The following is a 22,439-nucleotide window of genomic DNA, read 5'->3' as shown; positions in this document are numbered from 1 at the left end:
CAGTCAAGACCTCCAAAACTTTCTTTTTAATGTGCAGATCCGATTAGGTTACTTCCCTCCTCGTTTAAAATCCTTCAATGGAATTCACCACCAATGGGAGAAGTCCAAAAGGCCTGCAGTAACATGGCCTCTGCCAATTTCCCAAAGCTCATTCTATGCTTTTTCCTCACATTCTTCTACCCATCATCTCTGCTTATTGTATAGTTCTCTCACATGTTTCTTTCTGCTGCTTGGATGGCCTTCCCTGCCTCCAATAAAACTAACAAACTCTTGCTTACCCTGCTACCCAATTAAGAGCATCAATTTCTTACTGGACCTTTTCAACTCCTCAAGGCAGTGCTTCCTTTCTGTTCTTGTGTACATCTCTATCATGATATTAATTATATTGGTATTTTACTATTATTCTTTCTCTCCCATTAGACTTTGAGTTCCCTGAAGGGAGGAATTTTGTCTTATTTTTGTGTTCAACTGCGTATCACTGCTCCCAGTCCACTGCCCGGAATGCATCAGAGTTTAAAAAACATTCACCAAGCAAATTTGCACATGCTACAAGTCCTATGGTTTCCTACATTCATGCCTTTGCACTTAAAATAGAACAGAGAGTTCCATTACAAATGGCGATGAATTAAGGTAGGGTGAGGAGAAAGTTAATCTGTTCTATTTGGGGAGAGAATACCAGAGTATCTTACCAGTGAATAGTAATACCTGTTCTTTGACTTAAATGTAGACAGGGCTTTAGAAACAGTTAAGGAACCAGAGTTTTGTCACTCAAAAAAGTTACTAAATACCAAACCATAAAGTAAACCAGGAAAGATCATTTAAATTCATCTATAAAGGTATTTTATCAAAATCTAAGGGGAAAGTCAAAATTTAAAAGCTAGGGGTTACCCTAGGTATTAGTAGAGTCCAGTGCTAACAAGAAGACCTAATTTTAGGCAAATTTCCCAAGAAGAAATAACTTCTGGAGAACTGGTTGTACAAGCTTGTCTATAAAATTATAATAAGTAGGCATAATTACCAAAACAAAGTATTTTTAGGTTATACTTTTTGGGAGACCAGTGGCCCTTCTCATATAAATGTGTAAAAAAATTTAGACATGGCTATGTACTCAAATAAAAATTATACTGAAGTACTAGAGTAATTATTTAGTGTAGCACACCTAAAAATAGTGGAATTATTACATAGCCATGTATTCTACAACTAATAATCCGGGATTATTATTAATCTAAAGAGTTAAAATACTATCCAAATAAGCTAGCAAAAATCATGATATATTTATCAGAATACTTGGATTATTATAAAATTTCACTCACCATCTCCAGCAGGAAGTCCTCTCTCCTTTTTTTCATCACATTTGTTGCATTCACTGAAGTAAAGCAGCAGGAACATATCCAAGAGTACCCAAATCAAGGAGGTGGCTAAGACCACCTTGCAATATGCAAATTTTCTCATGGCACTTTAAGTCAAATGCAAAATTTTAAAATATATATACATACATATATAAATATACAAATATCATGAAAATTATTCCAATCCAGTTTCATCAGAAAATACGTTCATAACCTATAGAGAGAAAAAGAAAACATATTAACTAAAAAATTCAGAACACAGGAAATGAATATATGAATTACAAGATTAATTTAAATAGCAAATGAAATTTCACCATGAAGAGTAAGTTTGTAAAATGGATTTAGAAATATACTTATACAATATATTAAAAGTATTAGCAGCAAGAATATTGAACTAACACCTACAAATCAATATTCAACAATGCAATAGAAAAATGGGTATGGGATATTAACAGGCATTTCACAGAAAGAAAACTTAGTCAAAAACATTTAGCTCAATTCACTATAATTAGGAAAAACACAAATTAAAACAACAGTGAGATAGTATTTCATAGCTTGCAAATTAGTAAAATTTTAAAGTTTGATATATCTCGGATGGGAAAAGTTATAGAGATATAATTAATTTTGTACAGTTTACTGTATAGTTTATTATATCCATCTTGGAAATAAACTTGGCAGTCCCTTTTGAAGACTATAAATGAATATACCCTAATGCCCAGCAATTTCTCCTGCAGGTATCTCCCATGAGAAATAACTCATGCATACAAAGGGTCCTATCTACATATTTCACATAACACTGTGTATAAAAATGAAAAAAAACTGGAAATAGCCTAAAGGACTATGAACAAGGAAATGGATAAATATATTATGACGGGGATATTCATATAACAGAATACTGTATATAACAGTAAAAGGTAGCTATAAGGAAGTCAGATATCAAAAAATATTACTAAATAACTTTTAAAAATATAACTTATGTAAGAACTCAGATGTAGAAGAATGTACAGACTTTCTATATTTGAGTATAATTTTTAAAACAAATTCCAATAAAATTGTAAAAATCTATAAATCTGGAATATAATAAACAAAAATTATGACAAAATTAAGGATGTTCATATAAAAATATACATTTGAAAAATAACTTGAACAAAAGTTACTGACTGGCTTTTCAAAGAAAAATTTTTTAAGAAGGTCTTAATGTTATATCAACTCTTCTCTGTTTCATTTAAATTGAAGAAAAATGAAAACATTTTTATTTAAGTTTTAAAATCTTGAATGAATAGATATCAAATTAATCTTCAGAACCAATATCATTTTGTTTGTGAAGTTTCAACTACAAATCTTTCCGGCAGGCCCCAGAGAACTATTTAATTATTGTTGGTCAACGGAATTAGCAACCTGAGATAGTGAAATATCTATCGAGAGATATATAAATCAGCCAGTAAACAACGTGTATTTTCCTAGTTCCCAATAACAGTTCAATCTACTCTTAATTCTCATTTCTGTAGAAGCAAAGGTGCTTTTTGAAAGCTCAAAAGGCTTACAAATTCTCAGAGGTCAAGAAGACAAAACACAGAAAGATCTGTATCTTCAAATCTAAGCCAAGTTTGAGTAGACTTAAGGAAAAGAACATGCCGTCCTTACCTAATATATGTGGCATTTTTAGTATTTAAGCCTTTAATTTATTATTATGCTGTTTGACAAGCTACTTGTTCAACTAAACTGACAAACAATTCTGTTAGTAGAGTGATTATGGCTCTTTTCGGGTCAGCTGGATATCTCTGAAAACAAGCGCTTAAAGTATCAAAATGGAAAGTTGAATATCAAACAGTCACAGTATTCCATCGCATTTTTTTCACTTTGTCACTGAATTAAAAATATAAATGCAGTAAAAGTTTCCAATATAAGTAAAAAGTAATTTTGTTTTCTGAAGGGTCCTATATAATCAAAAATATGGAAAAATCCATTTTCCCCTTTATCAGAAAATTTAAATAGCCACAGAAGACAGAAGACTAAATAATTCTAAGAAATAGTAAGCAGCCTAAAGTGTTCTTCTATACTTAAAGGTTACAAAGTATCATTTTTAATACACAGTATTATTCATCTGACATTACATCAAAGCTGGCTTTAAATTACTATGTGCATCCTGAATTGTTTCAACTTAACAGTTATTTGAAACTTCAATAAATAAAACATAAGGTGATTTTTTTAGAAGTCTTCAGTGTTTCAAACATAAAAACAAAATGGAGGGGGACTCTAAAGAGGTAGTGGAGGCAGTAGCTAAATTTCCCCCAAAACCCAGACAAAGCAACAAAGCTATAAACAAAACACAACGAAACAAAAAAAGCCTCACAAAAATCCATGGACAGCCACTATCACAAAAGTAGGTGATAAAGTATTCCCATAAATGCCCAAAATCTGAGTAGGTAGGAACAAAAAATCAACAGCTACAAGACCTACTTGGTAGGACCATCTATGTAGAGGAAAGGAGAATAACATGACAAAGCATCCCACTCACCCTAAAATCTCAAAATAATCAGCAGACACTAAAAGTTTCACAGACCAAAAGGAGAACACAGCTGCAACTGGGAGAATTTGTGTTCACTTAGTGCAAGGGGCTGGAGTGATCCGGCTAACTGTCAAACTAACCAGCCAGAGTCTTTCCAGAACAATGCTCAATACTGAGGAAAAATCACTGGGTATAAAATTCAAATGGGCAGGTTACAAACAAAATAAACAACAAAAAATGACAGAACAGATAAAAGTTGGAGAGAAGACAAAAACTAAGAGATGTCTAAAAGTAAGTCACCATATTTTAAACATTTCACAAAAACAACAGAAGAGAGATTCTAGAGGCAGGAAATTAGAAAAACTGTTCTGAACCATGCCTCTCTTCTGAAAGATCAGAAAAACTAATTTCACATAAAAATAAGTAGCACAAAAGGACGGAAATCCCAACATTGTAGAAAAAAATATAGAGTATAAGCAGAATAACATTCCTAAACACAGTGAAGACAACTAAGAAATATAAGCCCCCCCAAAAAAGTTTAAAAACTAGAACCTGATCATTCAAAATGGGCTTACAGACATTAATAAAATGATTCAAACTATGAAAGAGCAACACATATCAGAATTACAAAAAAAAATAATAAAGGTGACAAAATCTAGGAAAAAATAAAAGAAAGTCATTCAGAAATGACTAAAATAAACAAAGCTGGCAATGCCTTAAAAGAGGAGGAAAAGTAGCAAATTTTTTTAAAATTCTAAAGAGATTTAGAGAAATCAAGAAAGAAGTTGAGGCAGCAGACTTGGCCCAGTGGTTAGGGCGTCTGTCTACCACATGGGAGGTCCACGGTTCAAACCCCGGGCCTCTTTGATCCATATGGAGCTGGCCCGCGTGCAGCGCTGATGCGCGCAAGGTGTGCCCTGCCATGCAGGGTGTCCCCGCATAGGGGAGCCCCACACGCAAGGAGTGCGCCCCGTAAGGAGAGCCGCCCAGTGCGAAAGAAAGTGCAGCCTGCCCAGGAACGGCGCCACACACACGGAGAATTGACACAACAATAAGAAAACACAGATTCCCCTGTCACTGACAACAACAGACGCGGACAAAGAAGCCGCAGCAAACAGACACAGAGAACAGACAAAGGGGGGGGGGGGAGGGGAAATAAATAAATAAATAAATCTTTAAAAAAAAAAAAGGAAAGAAAGAAATTGAAAAGAATTTCAGAGAGTAAAAAATGCAAAGCAAAGCAAAATTAATATATGGATAACATGAGTCCCCAAAGAGGAAAATCAAAGAAAGGAAACAATAAATACGAAACCTTGAAATCCAAGAAACTTTCCTAAAAAGAAAAAAATTATAACTATATAATGAAAAGAGACACCATGCACTTGAGAATATCAATCCCCAAACAATTAACACCAAGATATAGTCCAGTAAAACTAATGGATTTAAAAGGAAAAAAAATCTTGGCACATAAAGGCAAAAATAGTGACTCACTTAAAAGGGAAATAAAATCACTGTCACCATACTGGGCCAGCAATGCTTTATGCCAGGGGGAAAAAAAGACTAACAAAACTGACGATTTCAACAAAAGAAAATGTGAGTCAAGAATTTTATATTTAGCCTAAGAGTCCTTTAAGAATAAACTGTCAAAATTGCCAGTATAAAGCACATAGTCATAAAAAGCAAAAACCCTGAGATTATTATTCCTTTGAGTTCTTTCTAAGGAATCTAGTAAAGAATAAGCTTCAGAAAATCAAAATGACTGAAGAGACATTTAATGATGAGAATTACACATATATATACTTGTTAAACTAAGGTCAACTGAGGGGTTCTGAGAAAGTGAATAGTATGCAAATGTTATATGACATAAGCCCTGATAATCCAGACACAGTAAAACTGTAAAATAAAGATGGAAAGAATAGGCAGAGAGTATTCAAAAAACATAAAAATAATAAGTATTTTCAGTTAACATTTTGTTGATGGTACTTCTAAAACTGGTATTCTGAGAATGTTAAGAATGTAATGCAAAATAAAGCAATTCAATATATTGTTATATTCTAATTATTCCTGGTTGTTGAGAAACAAAATTCTTAGTAGAGAAAAAGGATATAGAGATTTAAGATAAGAGGTTAAGAAATACACTTTCTTCATAAAGTCAGAAGAAACAGTTTGAACTCCAATTTAGACTTGCAGATAATATGGGTTTGGTTCCAGACCACTGAAATAAAGCGAACCACATGAATTTTTTGTTGTATTTACAATATGCTGTATACTAAGTGTGCACCTTAATTTAAAAAATATTTTCTTGCTAAAAAATTCTAACCACCATCTGAGCTTTAAGCTGGTGGAGGGTCTTGCCTCAATGTTGCTGCCTGCTAACTGCTGAGGGTGGTGGTTGCTGAAGGCTGAGGTAGCTGTGGCAATTTTCAAAAAATAAGACGACAATGAAGTTTGCCACATCAATTCTCTTCCTTTCACTAAAGATTTCTCCGTAGCACACAATGCTGTTTGATGACATTTTACCCACAGTAGAACTTCTTTCAAAATTGGAATCAGTCTTCTTAAACCCTGCCACTGCTTTATCAACTAAGTTGATGTTAATATTCAAAATCCTGTTGTCATCTCAACAATGTTCACAGATCTTCCAAGAAGTAGATTTCATCTTAAAAAACCACTTTCACTGCTCATCCATAAGAAGCAACTCTTCATCTGTTAAAATTTTATTGTGAAAGGCAGAAATTCAGCCGTATCTTCAGACTCCACTTCTAATTCTAGAGCTCTTGTCATTTTCACCACATCTGCAGTTACTTCTATTGAAGTTTTAAATCTCTCAAAGTCATTCATCAGAGTTGGAATCAACTTCTTCCACATTCCTGTTAATGCTGACATTTGACCTCGTCCCATGAATCAGGAATGTTCTTAAGAGCATCTAGAATGCTGAATCCTTTCCAGAAAGTTTTCAATTGACTTTGTTCAGATCTATCAGAGTAATCACTCTATGGCAGTTATAGCCTTATGAAATATATTTCTTAAATCATAAATCATAAGACTTGAAGTCAAAATGACTCCTTGATTCATGTGTTAAAGAATGGATGTTTTATTAGCAGGCATGAAAACAACATAAATCTTGTACAGCTTTATCAGAGTTCTTGGGTGGCCAGGTGAATTATCAATGAGTGGTTACATTTTGAAAAGGATCTTGGTTTCTAAGCATTAGGTCTCAACAGTGGGCTTAAAATATTCAGTAAACCATGTTGCAAACATGTGCTATCATCCAGGCTTTGTTGTTCCATGTACAGAGCCCAGGCAGAGTAACTACAGCATAATTCTTAAGGGCCCTTGGACTTTCATAATGGTAAAATAAGCACTGGCTTCAACTTAAAGCTACCAACTACATTAGCCCTTAACAAGAGTCAGCCTACCCTTTGAACACAGGCATTGACTTCTCTTTAGATATGAAAGTCCTAGATGGCATCTTCTTCCAATAGAAGACTGTTTCATCTATATTGAAAATCTGTTCTTAAATGTAGCCACCTTCATCAATTATCTTAGCTAGATCTTCTGGATAACTTGCTGCAGATTCTATATCAGCACCTTCTGCTTCACTTCGCACTTTTATATTATGGAGACAGCTTCTTTCCTTAAACCTCATGAACCAACCTCTGCTAGCTTCAAAATTTTCTTCTGCAGCCTCTTCACCTCGCTCAGCCTTCAAAGAATTACAGAAAAGTTCCAGTTTTCATTAACAGTTTAAAGTTTTTCATGCAGAAGTGTATATAACAGAACGCTGCCCCTTTTTTAAAATTTTATTTGTACTTTTGGCCTGGGAATTGGGTTTTAAATGGACATTGTCTTTATCAGCTTCACTAAAATAAAATATTAAAAGTAAAAAGCAGCTTCCTCACTTCTCTCAACCTTCAAAGAATTGAAGAGAGTTAGGGCCTTGTTTAAGATTAGGCTTGTTCATGGATAAGGGGATTTGATCTTCTATCCAGACCACTAAAACTTTCTCCCAATCAGGAATAGGGCTGTTTCACTTTCTTATCATTTGTGTGTTCACTGGAGTAGCACTTTTAATTTCCCTCAAGAACTTATCCTTTGCAAAACGGAAAACTGTTGGCACAAGAGGCCTACGTTCACCCTATCTGGCACAACAGGCCCACCTTTTCAGCTTATCTCAGCTTTGGACAACACCTTCTTCATTAAGTTTGATCATTTCTAGCTTTTGATTTAAAGTGAGAGAACTGCAACTCCCCAGTCAACAATCAGAGGCCACTGTAGGGTTATTAACTGGCCTAATTTCAATATTGTTGCATCTCAGGGAATAAAGAGACCCAATGAAAGGGAGAGATACGGGGAGTGGCTGAACGGTGGAGCAGTGAGAACAGTACATTTATTGATTAAGTTCACCATTTTATATGGGTGCAGTGTGCAGTGTTCCCAAAGCAATAACAATAGTGACATCAAAGATCAAAGATCATGAAAATAGATATGATAATGAAAAAGTATGAAATATTGTGAGAATTACCAAAATGGGACACAGGGGCACAAAGTGAGCACATGCTGTTGGAAAAATGGCGCTTATTTGCTCAACACAAAGTTGCCACAAATCATTAATTTATAAAAAATACAGTATTTGTGAAGCACAGTAAGACAAAGTATGCCTGTACATTTACGATATATCATTTCCCACTTTAAAAAATCAGGTCTTCTTAGGGAAATTTTAGATTCCAGTCTGTGACAGAAAACGCAATGAGATGAGGGTGGCTGTCAAAACAGCAAGAAAGGGAAGCAGATGTGGCTCATGTGTCTGGGTTCCCATCTACAATATGGTAGGGCCAGGGTGAAGGCAAGCTGGCATGTGGTAAGCTGCCCTGAGCAGAGAGCTGGCCCACATGGAGTGCTGGCCCACATGGAGTGCTGGCCCACGCAGTACTGCTGGCCTGCACAGCAAGCTGGTCCAAGTAGAAAGTTGGTGCTGCAAGATGATGCAACAAAAAGAGACACAGAGGAGAGACAATATGAGAAGCAGCAGACCAGGGAATGGAGGTGGCACAAGAGACTGAGCTCCTCTCTCCCACTCTGGAAGGTCCCAGGATCAGTTCCCAGTGCTGTCTAAAGAGAAGATAAGCAGAAACAGAAGAAGACACGGTGAATGGACACAGAGAGCAGACAATGGGGGCAGAAGGGGGGCTGGAGGGGGGGAGAAATAAATAAATCTTAAAAAAAAATAAACAGCAAGAAAGCTATCAAAGATTACAGGGAGGGCGGCGGACTTGGCCCAGTGGTTAGGGCGTCCGTCTACCACATAGGAGGTCTGTGGTTCAAACCCCAGGCCTTCTTGACCCGTGTGGAGCTGGCCCATGCGCAGTGCTGATGCACGCAAGGAGTGCCCTGCCATGCAGGGGTGTCCCCGCATAGGGGAGCCCTACAAGCAAGGAGTGCGCCCCGTAAGGAGAGCCGCCCAGCGCGAAAGAAAGCTGACACAACAAGATGACGCAACGAAAAGAAACACAGATTCCTGTGCTGCTGACAACAGAAGTGGACAAAGACGACGCAACAAACAGACACAGAGAACAGACAACCGGGATGGGGGGCGGGGAAGGGGAGAGAAATAAATAAATCTTAAAAAAAAAGATTACGGGGAATGCTTGAAAAGATCTCAGGAGTCAACTTGAAGACACCTCCACAGATCAAAGATGGAACAATCTAGTATTAACAGAAATAACAGCTACAATACATTGAAGCACATCAAAAATACTTCTACGTTTAAATTGATGAGTTCATAATAATAGTAAAAAAAGAAAACAGAGGCAAAATGTTTCTACAAAGGGGTTGTGTGAGGGATCTATGTGGTGATGGGACAGTTCTATATTTTGATTCCTCTTTAATTGACAAGAAATATGCTCAACAGACATGTCTAATACCTTTCCCCACCTCACCAGTACACCATGTTTTAGGGAGCATCAAAGGTCTCAACGGTCACTTTGAAATAGCCCTGTTATCCACAAAGCTATGTCAAAATGCCACATATTGTTCCACACTTAAAAGAATAGACATATAATACACAAAAACTGAGGTGGCTTCTTGTCTCACGATTCCAATCCTTCCTGCTAGCCCCTCCCCCCTCAGCTTTCTTTTGGTAACAGACCCAGCCTCTGGACCACAAGACAGGTAAATGATCTAACCTGATCAACGACAGGATCTCAGCTCCTGGCCGAATGAATCACAGAGCTGGAAGCTGAGCTGTGCATCTCAGCCTGCAGTGGGCCAGATTTCCCACAGCATGAAGAAAGCCTGGCTGCAGTCACAGAGGCACACAGAACCAGAGGCAGGGGTCCTCCCTTGGCTTCTGTGACCACCCAGGCATCCTTCCATTAATCCCCTTTTCTACTTGAGAGAGTCTGCACTGGGTTCCTGACACAACCAGAAATCTAGGCCAGGGCAGAGTTTAATAGATAAAATTAAGCAGGTCCTCAACTGATCATCAACAATTATGTATTATGAGGTAGAGAGCAATATTTGGAAAGATACATTTTAATACTCCAAATCACAAAACCATAATGTCATAAGGATATTTCAAATCGCACTCAAATGAAAGATCACAAAACACCTTCCTTTCTATAACATACTTATTCCCCAATCTTTAGTATGCAAAAAGTATAAATCAAATATTTGCCTTGAAAAGCAAATAAAACAAAAAACAATATAATGTGCTCTTTTCTGCATGACTTGAGAATATTTTTTAAATTCTTTTTATTTTAAAACTTTAAGGAAGTATATAATGCATATATAAATAATAACTGTATAGTAAAAGTTGCAAACTTACAAAACAAACATTTAATATCATACAGGGTTCCTGTACATCAACCCACCACCAATACCTTACACTGTTGTGAAATATTTGTAACAAATTATGGGAGAACATCGTCAAAATATTACTATACAGGCAACAGACTTGGCCCAGTGGTTAGGGCGTCCGTCTACCACATGGGAGGTCTGCGGTTCAAACCTCGGGCTTCCTTGACCCGTGTGGAGCTGGCCCATGCGCAGAGCTGATGCGCGCAAGGAGTGCCATGCCACGCAGGGGTGTTTCCCACGTAGGGGAGCCCCACGTGCAAGGAGTGCGCCCCGTAAGGAAAGCCGCCCAGCGCAAAAGAAAGTGCAGCCTGCCCAGGAATGGTGCCGCACACATGGAGAGCTGACACAACAAGATGATGCAACAGAAAGAAAGAGATTCCCTTGCCGATGACAACAGAAGCGGACAAAGAAGGCGGCACAGCAAATAGACAAAGAGAACAGACAACCAGGGGGGAAGGGGAGAGAAATAAATAAATAAATAAATCGTAAAAAAAAAATTACTATACAGAAAACTATGTTTTCTGTATCTTACATTTGGTATATTTTTTCCCCAACCCACCCTATATTTTTTTGTTCATAAACCATACAATTTCCCTGAAGTATACAACAAATGGCACATGGTATAACCACAGAGTTGTGCATTCATCACCTCAATCAATATTAAAGCATTTTCATTACTCCAAAAAAAAAAAGGAAAAAACAAACCACTATCATACCCATATGTTAGCACTATTAATTACAACTCCTATGATGTGCATTCACCATTTCTATTCATTACCTAACAACTTTTTACCAGTTCTGCACAGATTAAACCACAGCTTTCCATTCTCTAAGCACATTTTATTCTATGGCGATTTATATTCTAAGCTATTAACTCCATGAGTTTGCTCATTATATTTAGTTCATAATAGCAAAATAATACAATATTTGTCCCTTTGTGCCTGGCTTGCTTCTTCAACATAATGTCCTCCAGGTTCATCCACAACGTCATATGCTTTACAACTTCATTTCTCCTTGGAGCTGTATAATATTCCATCATGTGTATATACCAGAGATGGTTTATCCTTTCATCAACTGATGGACACCTGGGCTGTTTCCAACTTTTGGGAAGTGTGAATAATGTCGCTATGAAAGTTGCTGTGCAGGTATCTGTTCGTGTCACTGCTCTCAGTTCTTCTATGCATATACCCAGTGGTGGTATTACTGGGTCACATGGCAGATCTATATCCAACTTCCTTAGGAACTGCCAAACAAACTTCCACAGTGGCTGACCCATTCTGCATGACCAACAACAGTGTATAAGCGTTCCCATCTCTCCATATCCTCTCCACACTTAATAGTTTTGTTTTAATAGTGACCATTCTATTAGATGTGAAATGATGTCCCATTGTAGTTTTGATTTCCATATCCCTAATATCCAGTGATACTGAACATTTTTTCATGTGTTTTTTCACCATTTGTAATTCTTTAGAAAAATGTCAATTTGGGTCATTTGCCCATTTTACAATCGGGTCATTTCTTTTTTTATTGTTGAGTTGTACGATCTCTTTATATATCATGGATATTAGGCCCTTGTCAGACATGTGATTTCCAAACATTTTCTACCATTGAGTAGGTTGCCTTTTTACCCTGACAGAGTACTTTGAGGGGCAGAAGAATTTAATTTTGAGGAGGTTCCATTTATCTACTTTTCCTTCTGTTGCTTATGCTTTGGTTTATGAGAACCCCACCTACTACATGTCCCCTATCGTTTAGGAGGTTTATGATCCTGACTTTCATGTTTAGGTCTTTGATCCACTTTGAACTGATTCTTGTATAGGGAGTGAAATAGCGGTCCTCATTCTCTCAGTTCTGGATATCCATTTCTCCCAGCACCAGTTGCTGAGGAGTCTTTTCTGTCCCAGAAAAGTGAACTTGGTATGCTTATCAAAAACCTGTTGACCATAGACGTGAGGGTCTATTACTGAATCCTCGATTCGATTCCATTGATAAATGGGTCTGTCTTTATGCCAATCCCACTGTAGATTTAAAATATACTTCAAGATCAGGAAGCAGGAATCCTCTGACTTTACTCTTCTTTTTAGGATTTTTTTGGCTATTCGGGATCCCCTCCCTATTCCAAATAAATTTGGTAATTGACTTTTCTATTTCTGTAAAGTAGGTTGTTAGAGTTTTGATTGGTATTGCACTGAATCTATAAACCAGTCTGGGTAGAAGTGACATCTTCATGATGTTTAGTGTTCTAATCCATGAACATAGAATATCCTTCCATCTGTTTAGGTCTTCTTTGATTTCTTTTAGCCGTGTTTTGTAGTTTTTAAAATACAAATCCTTTATATTCCTGGTTAAATTAATTCTTAGATATGACTCTTTTTGTTGCTATTGTAAATGGAATTTTTTTCTTGATTTCCTCCTCAGCTTGCTCATTACTAATGTATAAAAACACTACTGGTTTTTGCATGTTGATCTTGTACCCTGCCACTCTGCTGAACTCATTTATTAGCTGCAATAACTTTGTTGTAGTTATTTCCAGATTTTCTAAATGGAGGATCATGTCATCTCTATGAAAGTTTTACTTCTTTTTCCAATTTAGATGCCTTTTACTTATTTCTCTTGCCTAACTGCTGTAGCTAGAACTTCTAGCACAATGTTGAGTAACAGTGGTGACAGTGGTCATCGTTGTCTTGTTCCTGATCTTAGAGGAAAAGATTTCCAACTCTCCCCATTAAGTACAAAGTTTGGCCAGGATTTTCATATATGCCCTTTACTAAATTGAGGAACTTTCCTTCCATATCTATCTTTTGAAGTGTTTTTTCTCTCAAGATAGGATGCTGGATTTTGTCAAATGACTTTTTTTGCATGGCTTGAGATGATCATGTGTTTTTTTTCCCTTCAATTTGTTAATGTGGTATATTAATTATCTTATATTGAAACCTTGCATATCAGGATTAAAACTCACTTGATTGTGGTGTATAATTCTTTCAATAAACTATGGATTAGATTTCCAAGTATTTTGTTGAGAATTTTTGCATCTGTTAGATTGGTCTAAAATTTTCTTTTCTTGTAGTATCTTTTTTTTTTTTTTAAGATTTATTTATTTTCCCCCTTTTCCCCCTGCCCCCGCCCTCTGTTTCTGCTGTCTATGTCCATTCGCTGTGTGATCTTCTATATCTATTTCTCTTTTTGTCTTCTCTTCTCATCTTTCTCCTCTATGATTCACCGGGATTTCATCCTGGGGACCTCTAATGTGGAGAGAGGTTCCCTGTCAGCTGCACAATCTCAGTTCCTAGTTTCTATGCTTCACTTTGACTCTCCCCTTCGCCTCTCTTTTGTTGCGTCATCATCTTGCTGCGTGACTCACTTGGGCAGGTACTCAGCTTGCCATGCAGGCACTCACATGGGCACTCAGCTCACCATGTGGGCACTTGGCTCACCACGCAGGCAGGCTTTCTCTTCTTCTTTTTCACCAGGAGGCCCCAGGGATCAAACCAGGCTCCTCCCAAATGGTAGGTGGAAGCCTTATCACTTGAGCCATATCCGCTTCACTCTTGTAGTATCTTTATCTGGCTTTGGTATTAGGGGGATGTTGGTTTCATACAATGTATTGGATAATTTTCCTCCTTTTCAATTTTTTAGAGTTTAAACAAGAATTGGTATTAATTCTCAAAAGCTTGGTAGAATTCCCTTGTAAAGCCATTTGGTCCTGGAGTTTTCATTGTTAGAAAAATTTTGATGACTGACTCAATCTCTTTGTTTGTGATTGGTTTGTTGAGTTCCTGTATTTCTTGTGGAGTCTATGGAGGTTGCGTGTACAGTTTCAGGAATTTGTCCATTTCATCTAGGTTGTCTAGTTTGTTGGCATACAGTTTCTCATAATATCCTCTTATGATTCTTTTTATTTCTGTGGGATGAGTAGTAATGTTCCCCCTCTCATTCCTGATTTATTTTCCTCCTCTCTTTTTCTTTTTTCTTTGTTAGTCTAGATAAGAGTTTGTCAATTTCATTGATCTTCTCAATGAACCAGGTTTTGTTTTTGTTGATTTTCCATTCCAATTTTGTTGTTGTTGTTATCAATATTACTTATTTCTGTTCTAATCTTTTTTTATTTCTTTTTGGGGGATTGGTTTGCTGTTCTTTTTCTAGTTTCTCCTGTTGTTCAGTACGGTCTTTGATTGTAGCTCATTTTTCTTTTTTAATATAGGCATTTCCCTCTCAGCACTGCCTTCTCTGTATCCCATAAGTTTTGATAAGCTGTGTCCTCATTTTCATTCATCTTGCAATATCTACTAATTTCTCTTGCAAATTCTTCTTTGACCCACTGACTGCTTAGGTATGTGTTGTTTAGCCTCTTTATGTTTGTGAATTTTACCCTTTCCAGCCTATTGTTGATTTACAGCTTCATTCCATTATGATCAGAGATGGTGCTTTGTATAATTTCAATCTATTTCTCCTTTCAGTTTTGCCAGTTTCCTCATGTACTTTGGGGCACCCTGGTCAGTAAATATTTTAGGCTTTGAGGATCATACGGTCTCTGTTGCAACCACTCAACTCTGGTGTTGTGGCATGAAAATAGCCATAAATAATATAGAAATGAATGAGCACATCTGTGTTCCAATGTTACATTATTCTTCTTTTGATTTTTTCAAATCAACCATTTAAATTCCTAACTTTTTAAAAAAAGATTTATTTATTTATTTCTCTCCCCTTCCCCCCTACCCTCCCACCCCGGTTGTCTGTTCTCTGTGTCTTCTTTGTCCGCTTCTGCTGTTGTCAGTGGCACGGGAATCTGTGTTTCTTTTTGTTGCGTCATCTGTTGTGTCAGTTCTCCGTGTGTGCGGCATCATTCCTGGGCAGGCTGCACTTTCTTTCATGCTGGGCAGCTCTCCTTACGGGGCACACTCCTTGCGCGTGGGGCTCCCCTACGCAGGGGACACCCCTACGTGGCAGGGCACTCCTTGCACACATCAGCACTGCGTGCGCATGGACCAGCTCCACACGGGTCAAGGAGGCCCGGGGTTTGAACTGTGGACCTCCAATGTGGTAGGCAGACGCCCTAACCACTGGGCCAAGTCCGCCGCCCTTAATTCTGAATTCTCATGATTCTTAAGGGTGTTAAGTCAAAGAGTCTGCATATTTTCAATTTGTCTAGATATCACCAATTTGTTTATTTACCCAGATGACTGTCACAATATAGAAAGAAATATATAAGAGCTCTGGATATGTTATACCTTTGCAACATTGGGGCCAGGCTTTTTTATTTTTGCCAATCTGATGGTTGTGTAATTGGTATCTTAATGTAGTTTTAATTTTTATTTCACCACCATGTCTGACAATACTTGGCCATTCCATTTTCTCCTCTATTTATGTTGATCCAAATTTTTATTGGATGGGTTTTGTTTTTTATTTTGTTTTGCTATGGTTTTTCAAGATCTTTATAAAGTCCAGAGTCTAACTATATGTTAGTTATATATACTGCTAGTATCTTCTTTCTCCCAGTTTATATAGTTTGTCTTAATAAAAGGTATCTTTTATGGCTCATATTTTCTGTCTTAAGGAATTCTCCTCTACCCAGTGGTTATTAAAAATTGTGTTTTAATGTCTAAAATTTTTTAAAGTTTTGCTTTTCACATTTAAGTAGGAATTCAAGGTCATTTTCACTGACCCAGAACTATTTATGAAAAGTTCATCATTTTCCTAAAGGTATGCAATCCCAACTTTATCATAAATCAGGTTCCCAGGGTTTTATGTTCTATTCCATTGGCTTGTTTATCCATCCCTATACCAATACCACCCTGCTGTCTTAATAATTATGGCTTTTTAATAATTTTTGATACCTGGTAAAGCAAGTCTTCTCACCTTTTACTACTACTTCAGGAGTGGCTTGGCTGCTCCTGACCTTCTGGCCTTCCTTAAAAATTTCAGGTTTTAGCAAAACAAGAAACACTTCCAACAATGCTTGAATTCTGATTAGGACTTTAATAAACCTATAAATAATTGGAGAAAATTACTATCTTTACAATAATGAGTCTTCAAGTCCAGGAAAATGTTCTCTTTCCATTTTTTATGCCTTCTTAGCTTTCAATAAAATCTTAGAATTTTCTCCTTGAAAAGTCTAACAAATTTTGTTACAAAATATTTGGTAGATACTTCAGATTCTTTTTTCTACCTGAAACAGTAACTTTCAAAAATTACACTTTTGTTTGTTGCTGATTTACAAATATGCAACTGTTTCTTCTTTATTGATCCCACTCCCTGAGATGGCTCCCTCATCTGTTTGCTCACTGTTTTGCTCATTGTTTTTTTGTGCTCCTTGTCTGCTTTTTGTTTTTTGCTCAGTGTCTTTGCTCATTGTCTGCTGGTTGTCTGCTATGTTTTTTTTTTTCTTTAGGAGGTACAGGGAATTGAACCTGTGACCTCCCATGTTAACGGGCACACAACTGCTTGAGACACATCTGCTCCCTGCGCAGTTTTGGTTTTTTTTTGCTCGTTATCTTTTTTCTCACTGTCTGCTCATTGTTTTTGCTCATGGGTCTGCCCATTGTCTTCTCATTGTTTGTCTGTCTTCTTTAGGAGGCACTAGCAACCGAATGTGTAACCTTCCAGGTAGGTGGCAGGCGCCCATCTGCTTGAGCCACATCTGCTCCCTATTAATTTTTAAATACAGAAAATTTAAGACTTTAGTACAAAATTCACCAGAAGAGGTAATAATGGGTATCCTGGTTTTATTTATGATATTAAAGGGTAGGCTTTGTTTTCATAATGCAAAAAAATAATGTAGTAATTGTGATTGATCATTTAGTTCATTAAAATATATTCCATTTACTGCCAAAAAAAAAAAAAATCTAGTATAGTGTTTAAATGTCTATGGTTGAATAATTAAACTCTTCTGAGAAACAAAAAAAAATCAGAGGTCATATAAAGAAGTTGGTAATGAGAAGTTAAACACAAGAGATGTCTAAAATAAAAATTCCAAAATGTTTTCCAAAATGGCACATCACTAAAATAAATGTATAGCATCTAACTTTTGTTATATTGTTATTTTTTAAAAAACATTTTAGTATTATAGAGCCACAAACTTATTCATGCTTTCTGGATATTTATTTAGCTTTGGCCAACTAAGTTCTTGATACCAGATCAGGTACTGTGTCGGAGATTGTGGCTCGAACAACCATGAAGGAAATGAGCCACTCCATGGAAGCTGTTATCACCTAATCACACTTTAAATACCAGTCTGGGACATGCCATTCACATTTCCAAAGAGAAGCATCAACTCAGGAAACTTAGCAGAAAAAAGACATCAGATAGGGAAGTTTCTAATAGGTTTTATCAGAAAGCTATGTAAGACGCTAACTTTTCTGCACCAAAATTTAGTTTAAAATAAGTTTTTTTCCCTACAGTTGTTTTATTTCTTTCCCTCCTTTACCTAAAATCCTTTAATAGTGTCCCACTGTCCTTAAGACACTAATTCCCCATGTTCTTGTGTTTTGTTCTAAAGAACACTGTACCTGTAGAGTCTATACCTGAGAGAGACTCCTCACTAAAGAGATTCCATGCTTAATTAAGATAGGGAAATGTGACATACTCTATTTGCCCCTGGAGATTCATATTACACATTAACACACTAAAAACTCTGTGAGGTTCTGAATAAGGAAAAATAAGGAAACCCACTAACTTTAACTCAGAACTTCCCATTTTCAAGCACAACTTTTTCATCTACTTTGACTTTCTTTTTCACACAGCATAAAGGTCTCAAGTAACAATAAATGAAGTAGTAAAAATTGTTTCCAAATCTTAGAATTGGGCAATATTTAAACCATAGGTTATTTTCTTTCTGCAAAACTGATATTCCTGTGAATCCACGAATTCCATAACAAAGGGATCCCACCCTGTTTTAAAAGACTCTCAACAAGGAAGGCCCTCATAAAATGAAGGTTAATTTTGTAATATCTTGGCTTAATTGGTTCAAGTTGTGGACTAAAGTGGGAAATCCAAAATTTACCATTATATAAATCTCTCAAAGAAAGGAATCTACAAATTTCCCATGTGAAAAGTGAAATTTATGAACTATTTCTACTATCAATTATTTTTTCTAAGTCAGACCACAATATTCTAAAGAATATATCTAGCATCAAATATTGCATTCTGTAAATGCAAAAGTATTTCCTGTAGGATACTGAGTGGAAAAGAATTAACACAGTAGGTCTCGTTTACTCAGTTCTTGCTACTTTCTGGGGATGCCTGGAGCCATGGCAAGGACTACTGGCCAAACTCTGGGAACTAAACTCCTGGAATGCTCGCATTAAGTCACTGATTAATAATGTTGTTCTGTCTGTCTGAGACAGTGGGTCAAAATGTACCAGGCTGTCAGCATTGTTTAAAGTAAACAGCAAGATTTATGATGTACACCTGATATCTGGTCTAAGGCCCCAAGACTCAGTTACCAGGGCTGGTCTTAAGGCAGGAATGTGCCTACGTGACCAGTTTCCTACAAGAACTCTAGGCTGTTGCATGCAAGTGGGATTCCCTGGGGAGACATATCTTGCACATGTTTCTAGGATTTGCAATGGGAAAGAAAAGCATATCTGCATGATCCTCACAAAGGGAGGACTTGGAAGCCAAGTCTGACCTCTTTAGATTCTGCCAGTATGTATCTTTTCCCTGATGTTCCTATAGTTTATCCTTTGCTGTAGTTAATAAACTTTATATTACTATAAATATTACAACTTTATATTGAGACATGTGAGTCTTTTCAGCAAATCACTGGAGGGTGGTTATGGGACCCTCAAAACAGATACAGTTGAAAGAATTTCGTTGGGAGAGGATGTAGCTCAAGTGATTGACTGTGATTGAACTCCCATGTATGAGGTCCTGGGTTCAATCTCCAGTACCTCCTAAAAATAATAACAAACAAATGAAAAATCCAACTCTCATTGGAGAGCGGATATAGCTCAGTGGTTGAGCACCTGTTTCCCATGTACGAGGTCCTGGTTCAATCCCTGGTGCCTCCTTAAAAAAATAAAAGAATTTGTTTTGTCATAACATTTTTCTCCTTATTTGTCAGAATCTCCTTAAAGAAATAAATCATTATGCAATAAATATTTAACATAGCCGCTTTGAGACTGCTATCCTTAAGGAAGGTCTGCTTCCAAGACGCCCTTTGGATAGCATCTGGGAACTTAAATGATGAAGTTTCCTACAGTGATAAAAAATTTACCCTAAGTGATAAGCATGTCTCATTGGGCCCAGATCTGTGAAATAATATAGTTTATACTAAATACCTGTTTTCCTTCTGGTAGTCTAGAATTTTGGTCTATGCTAGACAAATGTGACCAGCCCCCAAAAAAGCCTTGGGTAGTGAATCTTCTAATGAGCCTCCCTACTAGACAACATTTCACATATGTTGTCACAATTTGTTGCTGGAAAAACTAAGCACATCATACATCATATGTGACTCCATAGAGAGAGAACTCTTGGAAGCTTGCAACCAGTTTCCTCCAAATTTTACCCATGTATGTTTTCCCTTTGCTGACTTTGCTTTGTAACCTTCTGGTATAATAAACTTTAGCTGTATGACTATATGTTGTGCCCTCCTAGCCAATCACTGAACTTGGGAATGGTCATGGGGAACCCCAACACAATAAGCATATTAAAACAGAAGTTATTGCCTATTAAGCCAAAGGCTTAAGTTCAAATTTCAGTTCTAATACTTACTAATTAGGTAATACTAGCAATGTTATTTTATCTGTATAAATCTGGGCCTCTTTATTCCTTTAAGTGAGATAAACAATGCCCACCTTATAGACCCACTGCACTGAATTAAATGAGGTAATGGACAAAACACTCATACATCATAGCACATATTAAATGGTATTTCTGTAGGCACTTTCTTAGATGCAACAAATCATCAAGAACTTTTGTATGTGTGCTGGTGCAGAGAATTCAAATGGCCATTTGGAGTACAACAAAGAGAAGCTCAGAGACAAGCTCTGACCCTGTATTTACAACACTGGCTCTGTGAGTGATTTCCAGACTGCATGACAGGATCATTGGGTACACTCAAGCAGGTTAAAAAATATCTATTTCTGAACCTGGTCTTTATTTAGTTTCACATTAACCTTCCTATTGAGAAGTGAATATACTAATTAAGTGGTACTAGGGCTATGCTTGATGGTTACATTTCTCAAATTGTCACACTAGATTTTTAGTAAGTCATCCTTTTTTTTTTTCTTTTCTTTTCAGGGAAATACAGGAATTCCTTTATTTCAGATGACTTTTGGTGCAATGAATGCATTTTGTGAAACTTACTGCCCAAATCCCAAAGCAGTTGTGCAAGTCATTCTCTTATGTGTATCTGAGGCATAAGGTCCAATTAACCTAAGATTCCAAACACACAGAGCTGTAAGATTAACCTTTAAGATAAAGAGAAATAAATGCAACCCTGAAGTCATTCACCCCCAACTATCAACTTACCCCAAAGTGGTTTTTCAAATGAATTCATATCCCAAATCCATATGTCCCACATCTCCTGTTGAGAAATAAATTTCCTAAAATCAGTTGATTATGGAATATCTCTATCCTCCCTTCTAACTTCAGCCACCCTGCTCTAATGCACTGTAAGCCAAATGCCACCTGAGGGCAAGAATGAGGTCTTATTTATCTACTTTCCCAATGCTAAGTACTGTACCTGAAACAAAATAGGTGTCCAGATAATGTTTATCACATGAATGAGTCAATGAATACAGTATGACTGAGATCCAATACCAAGCTGAGTGGAAATACTATAAAATTATATTTCTTCTTAGAAATATGAGGGTATTAACTTCCCAGATAGGAAGGCCAAAGAAACCTCTGCCAAACATTGTTGCTTATCCTACTCCCACTGCCCATGTTTTTTTCACTGCATTAGAACCACAACTGAATTCACGAGATCATTCTCTGCTAGTCTACCTATTCCTGATTGGTCTTGCAAGGGGCCAAATTCTGATCAATGAGACCTGAAGAGAAGTCTGTTGGAAGGCATTTAGGAAAGTTATACTCCCTCACAGAGATGCTCAAGAAGAAGCTATAATTTTCTGCCTTTAGATATTGTTTGTAAAGAATATCTAGAAATACTATAGCCATCTTGTGGCCATGAGAGAAGCTATCATCAACATGCTAAGGACAGCAAAATGAAAACATGGAAAGCACATGACCCTGACATTATCACAGAACTGTGGAATAGACCAACCCCCAAACCTTCTATGCCCTGACATCTTGTTATGAGATGATAAAACTTCATTTTTTTTAACAGGGTATTCTATTACTACAGTCAAAAACATCCCAGTACACCACTCTGCAACCTATAATTATTGATTTAAACAGGGATGTAGCCTGCAAAGTAAAAAGGTGTGAATCAGTGGATGATCCAAATAAAGAACTCTGCCCTTCCAGTGAAGACTGTATAGCAGTAGAATTTCAATATAAGTTTAATAGCTAAAAACTGGAATTTGGTATACAACATACCCACAGCATTATTTAATCTACCTCAGAACTACATGCATTTATTTCACTAAAACTTTAATGAATGTTAAATTTGTGCAAAAGACACTAAACTAAGTGGTCTGAAACACAGAACATGAAAAAGGCTCAGTCCCAGTCCTCAACAAGCTCACAATTTAGTGTGAGAGAGATAACAAGGTAAGTTTGCATGGTACTACAAATTTACAAATGCTTTGACATCTTTG

General features: G+C 36.8%; 1 protein-coding gene across 4 annotated transcripts in view; it reads right to left on the bottom strand.

Annotated features, from left to right (window-relative positions):
- GALNT1 (polypeptide N-acetylgalactosaminyltransferase 1) overlaps positions 1–22,439 on the bottom strand; it is a 165,089-nt gene that overhangs the window by 95,070 nt on the left and 47,580 nt on the right. For 2 of the 4 annotated variants that reach the window (XM_058277143.2, XM_058277141.2), the window contains exons 2-3: positions 21,187–21,241; positions 1,314–1,563 (exon numbers count right to left, since the gene is read on the bottom strand). In XM_058277143.2, the coding sequence (XP_058133126.1) occupies positions 1,314–1,452 (139 nt within the window). In that variant the 5' untranslated portion in view covers positions 1,453–1,563; positions 21,187–21,241. The remainder of the gene's footprint in view (positions 1–1,313; positions 1,564–21,186; positions 21,242–22,439) is intronic. The other 2 variants (XM_058277142.1, XM_058277140.1) reach the window with 1 other exon arrangement.

Source organism: Dasypus novemcinctus, chromosome 16, assembly GCF_030445035.2.
Source record: "Dasypus novemcinctus isolate mDasNov1 chromosome 16, mDasNov1.1.hap2, whole genome shotgun sequence".
NCBI lineage: Eukaryota > Metazoa > Chordata > Mammalia > Cingulata > Dasypodidae > Dasypus > Dasypus novemcinctus.
Note: the sequence above shows the minus strand (reverse complement) of the source record. Positions and strands in the feature narration are given on the sequence as shown.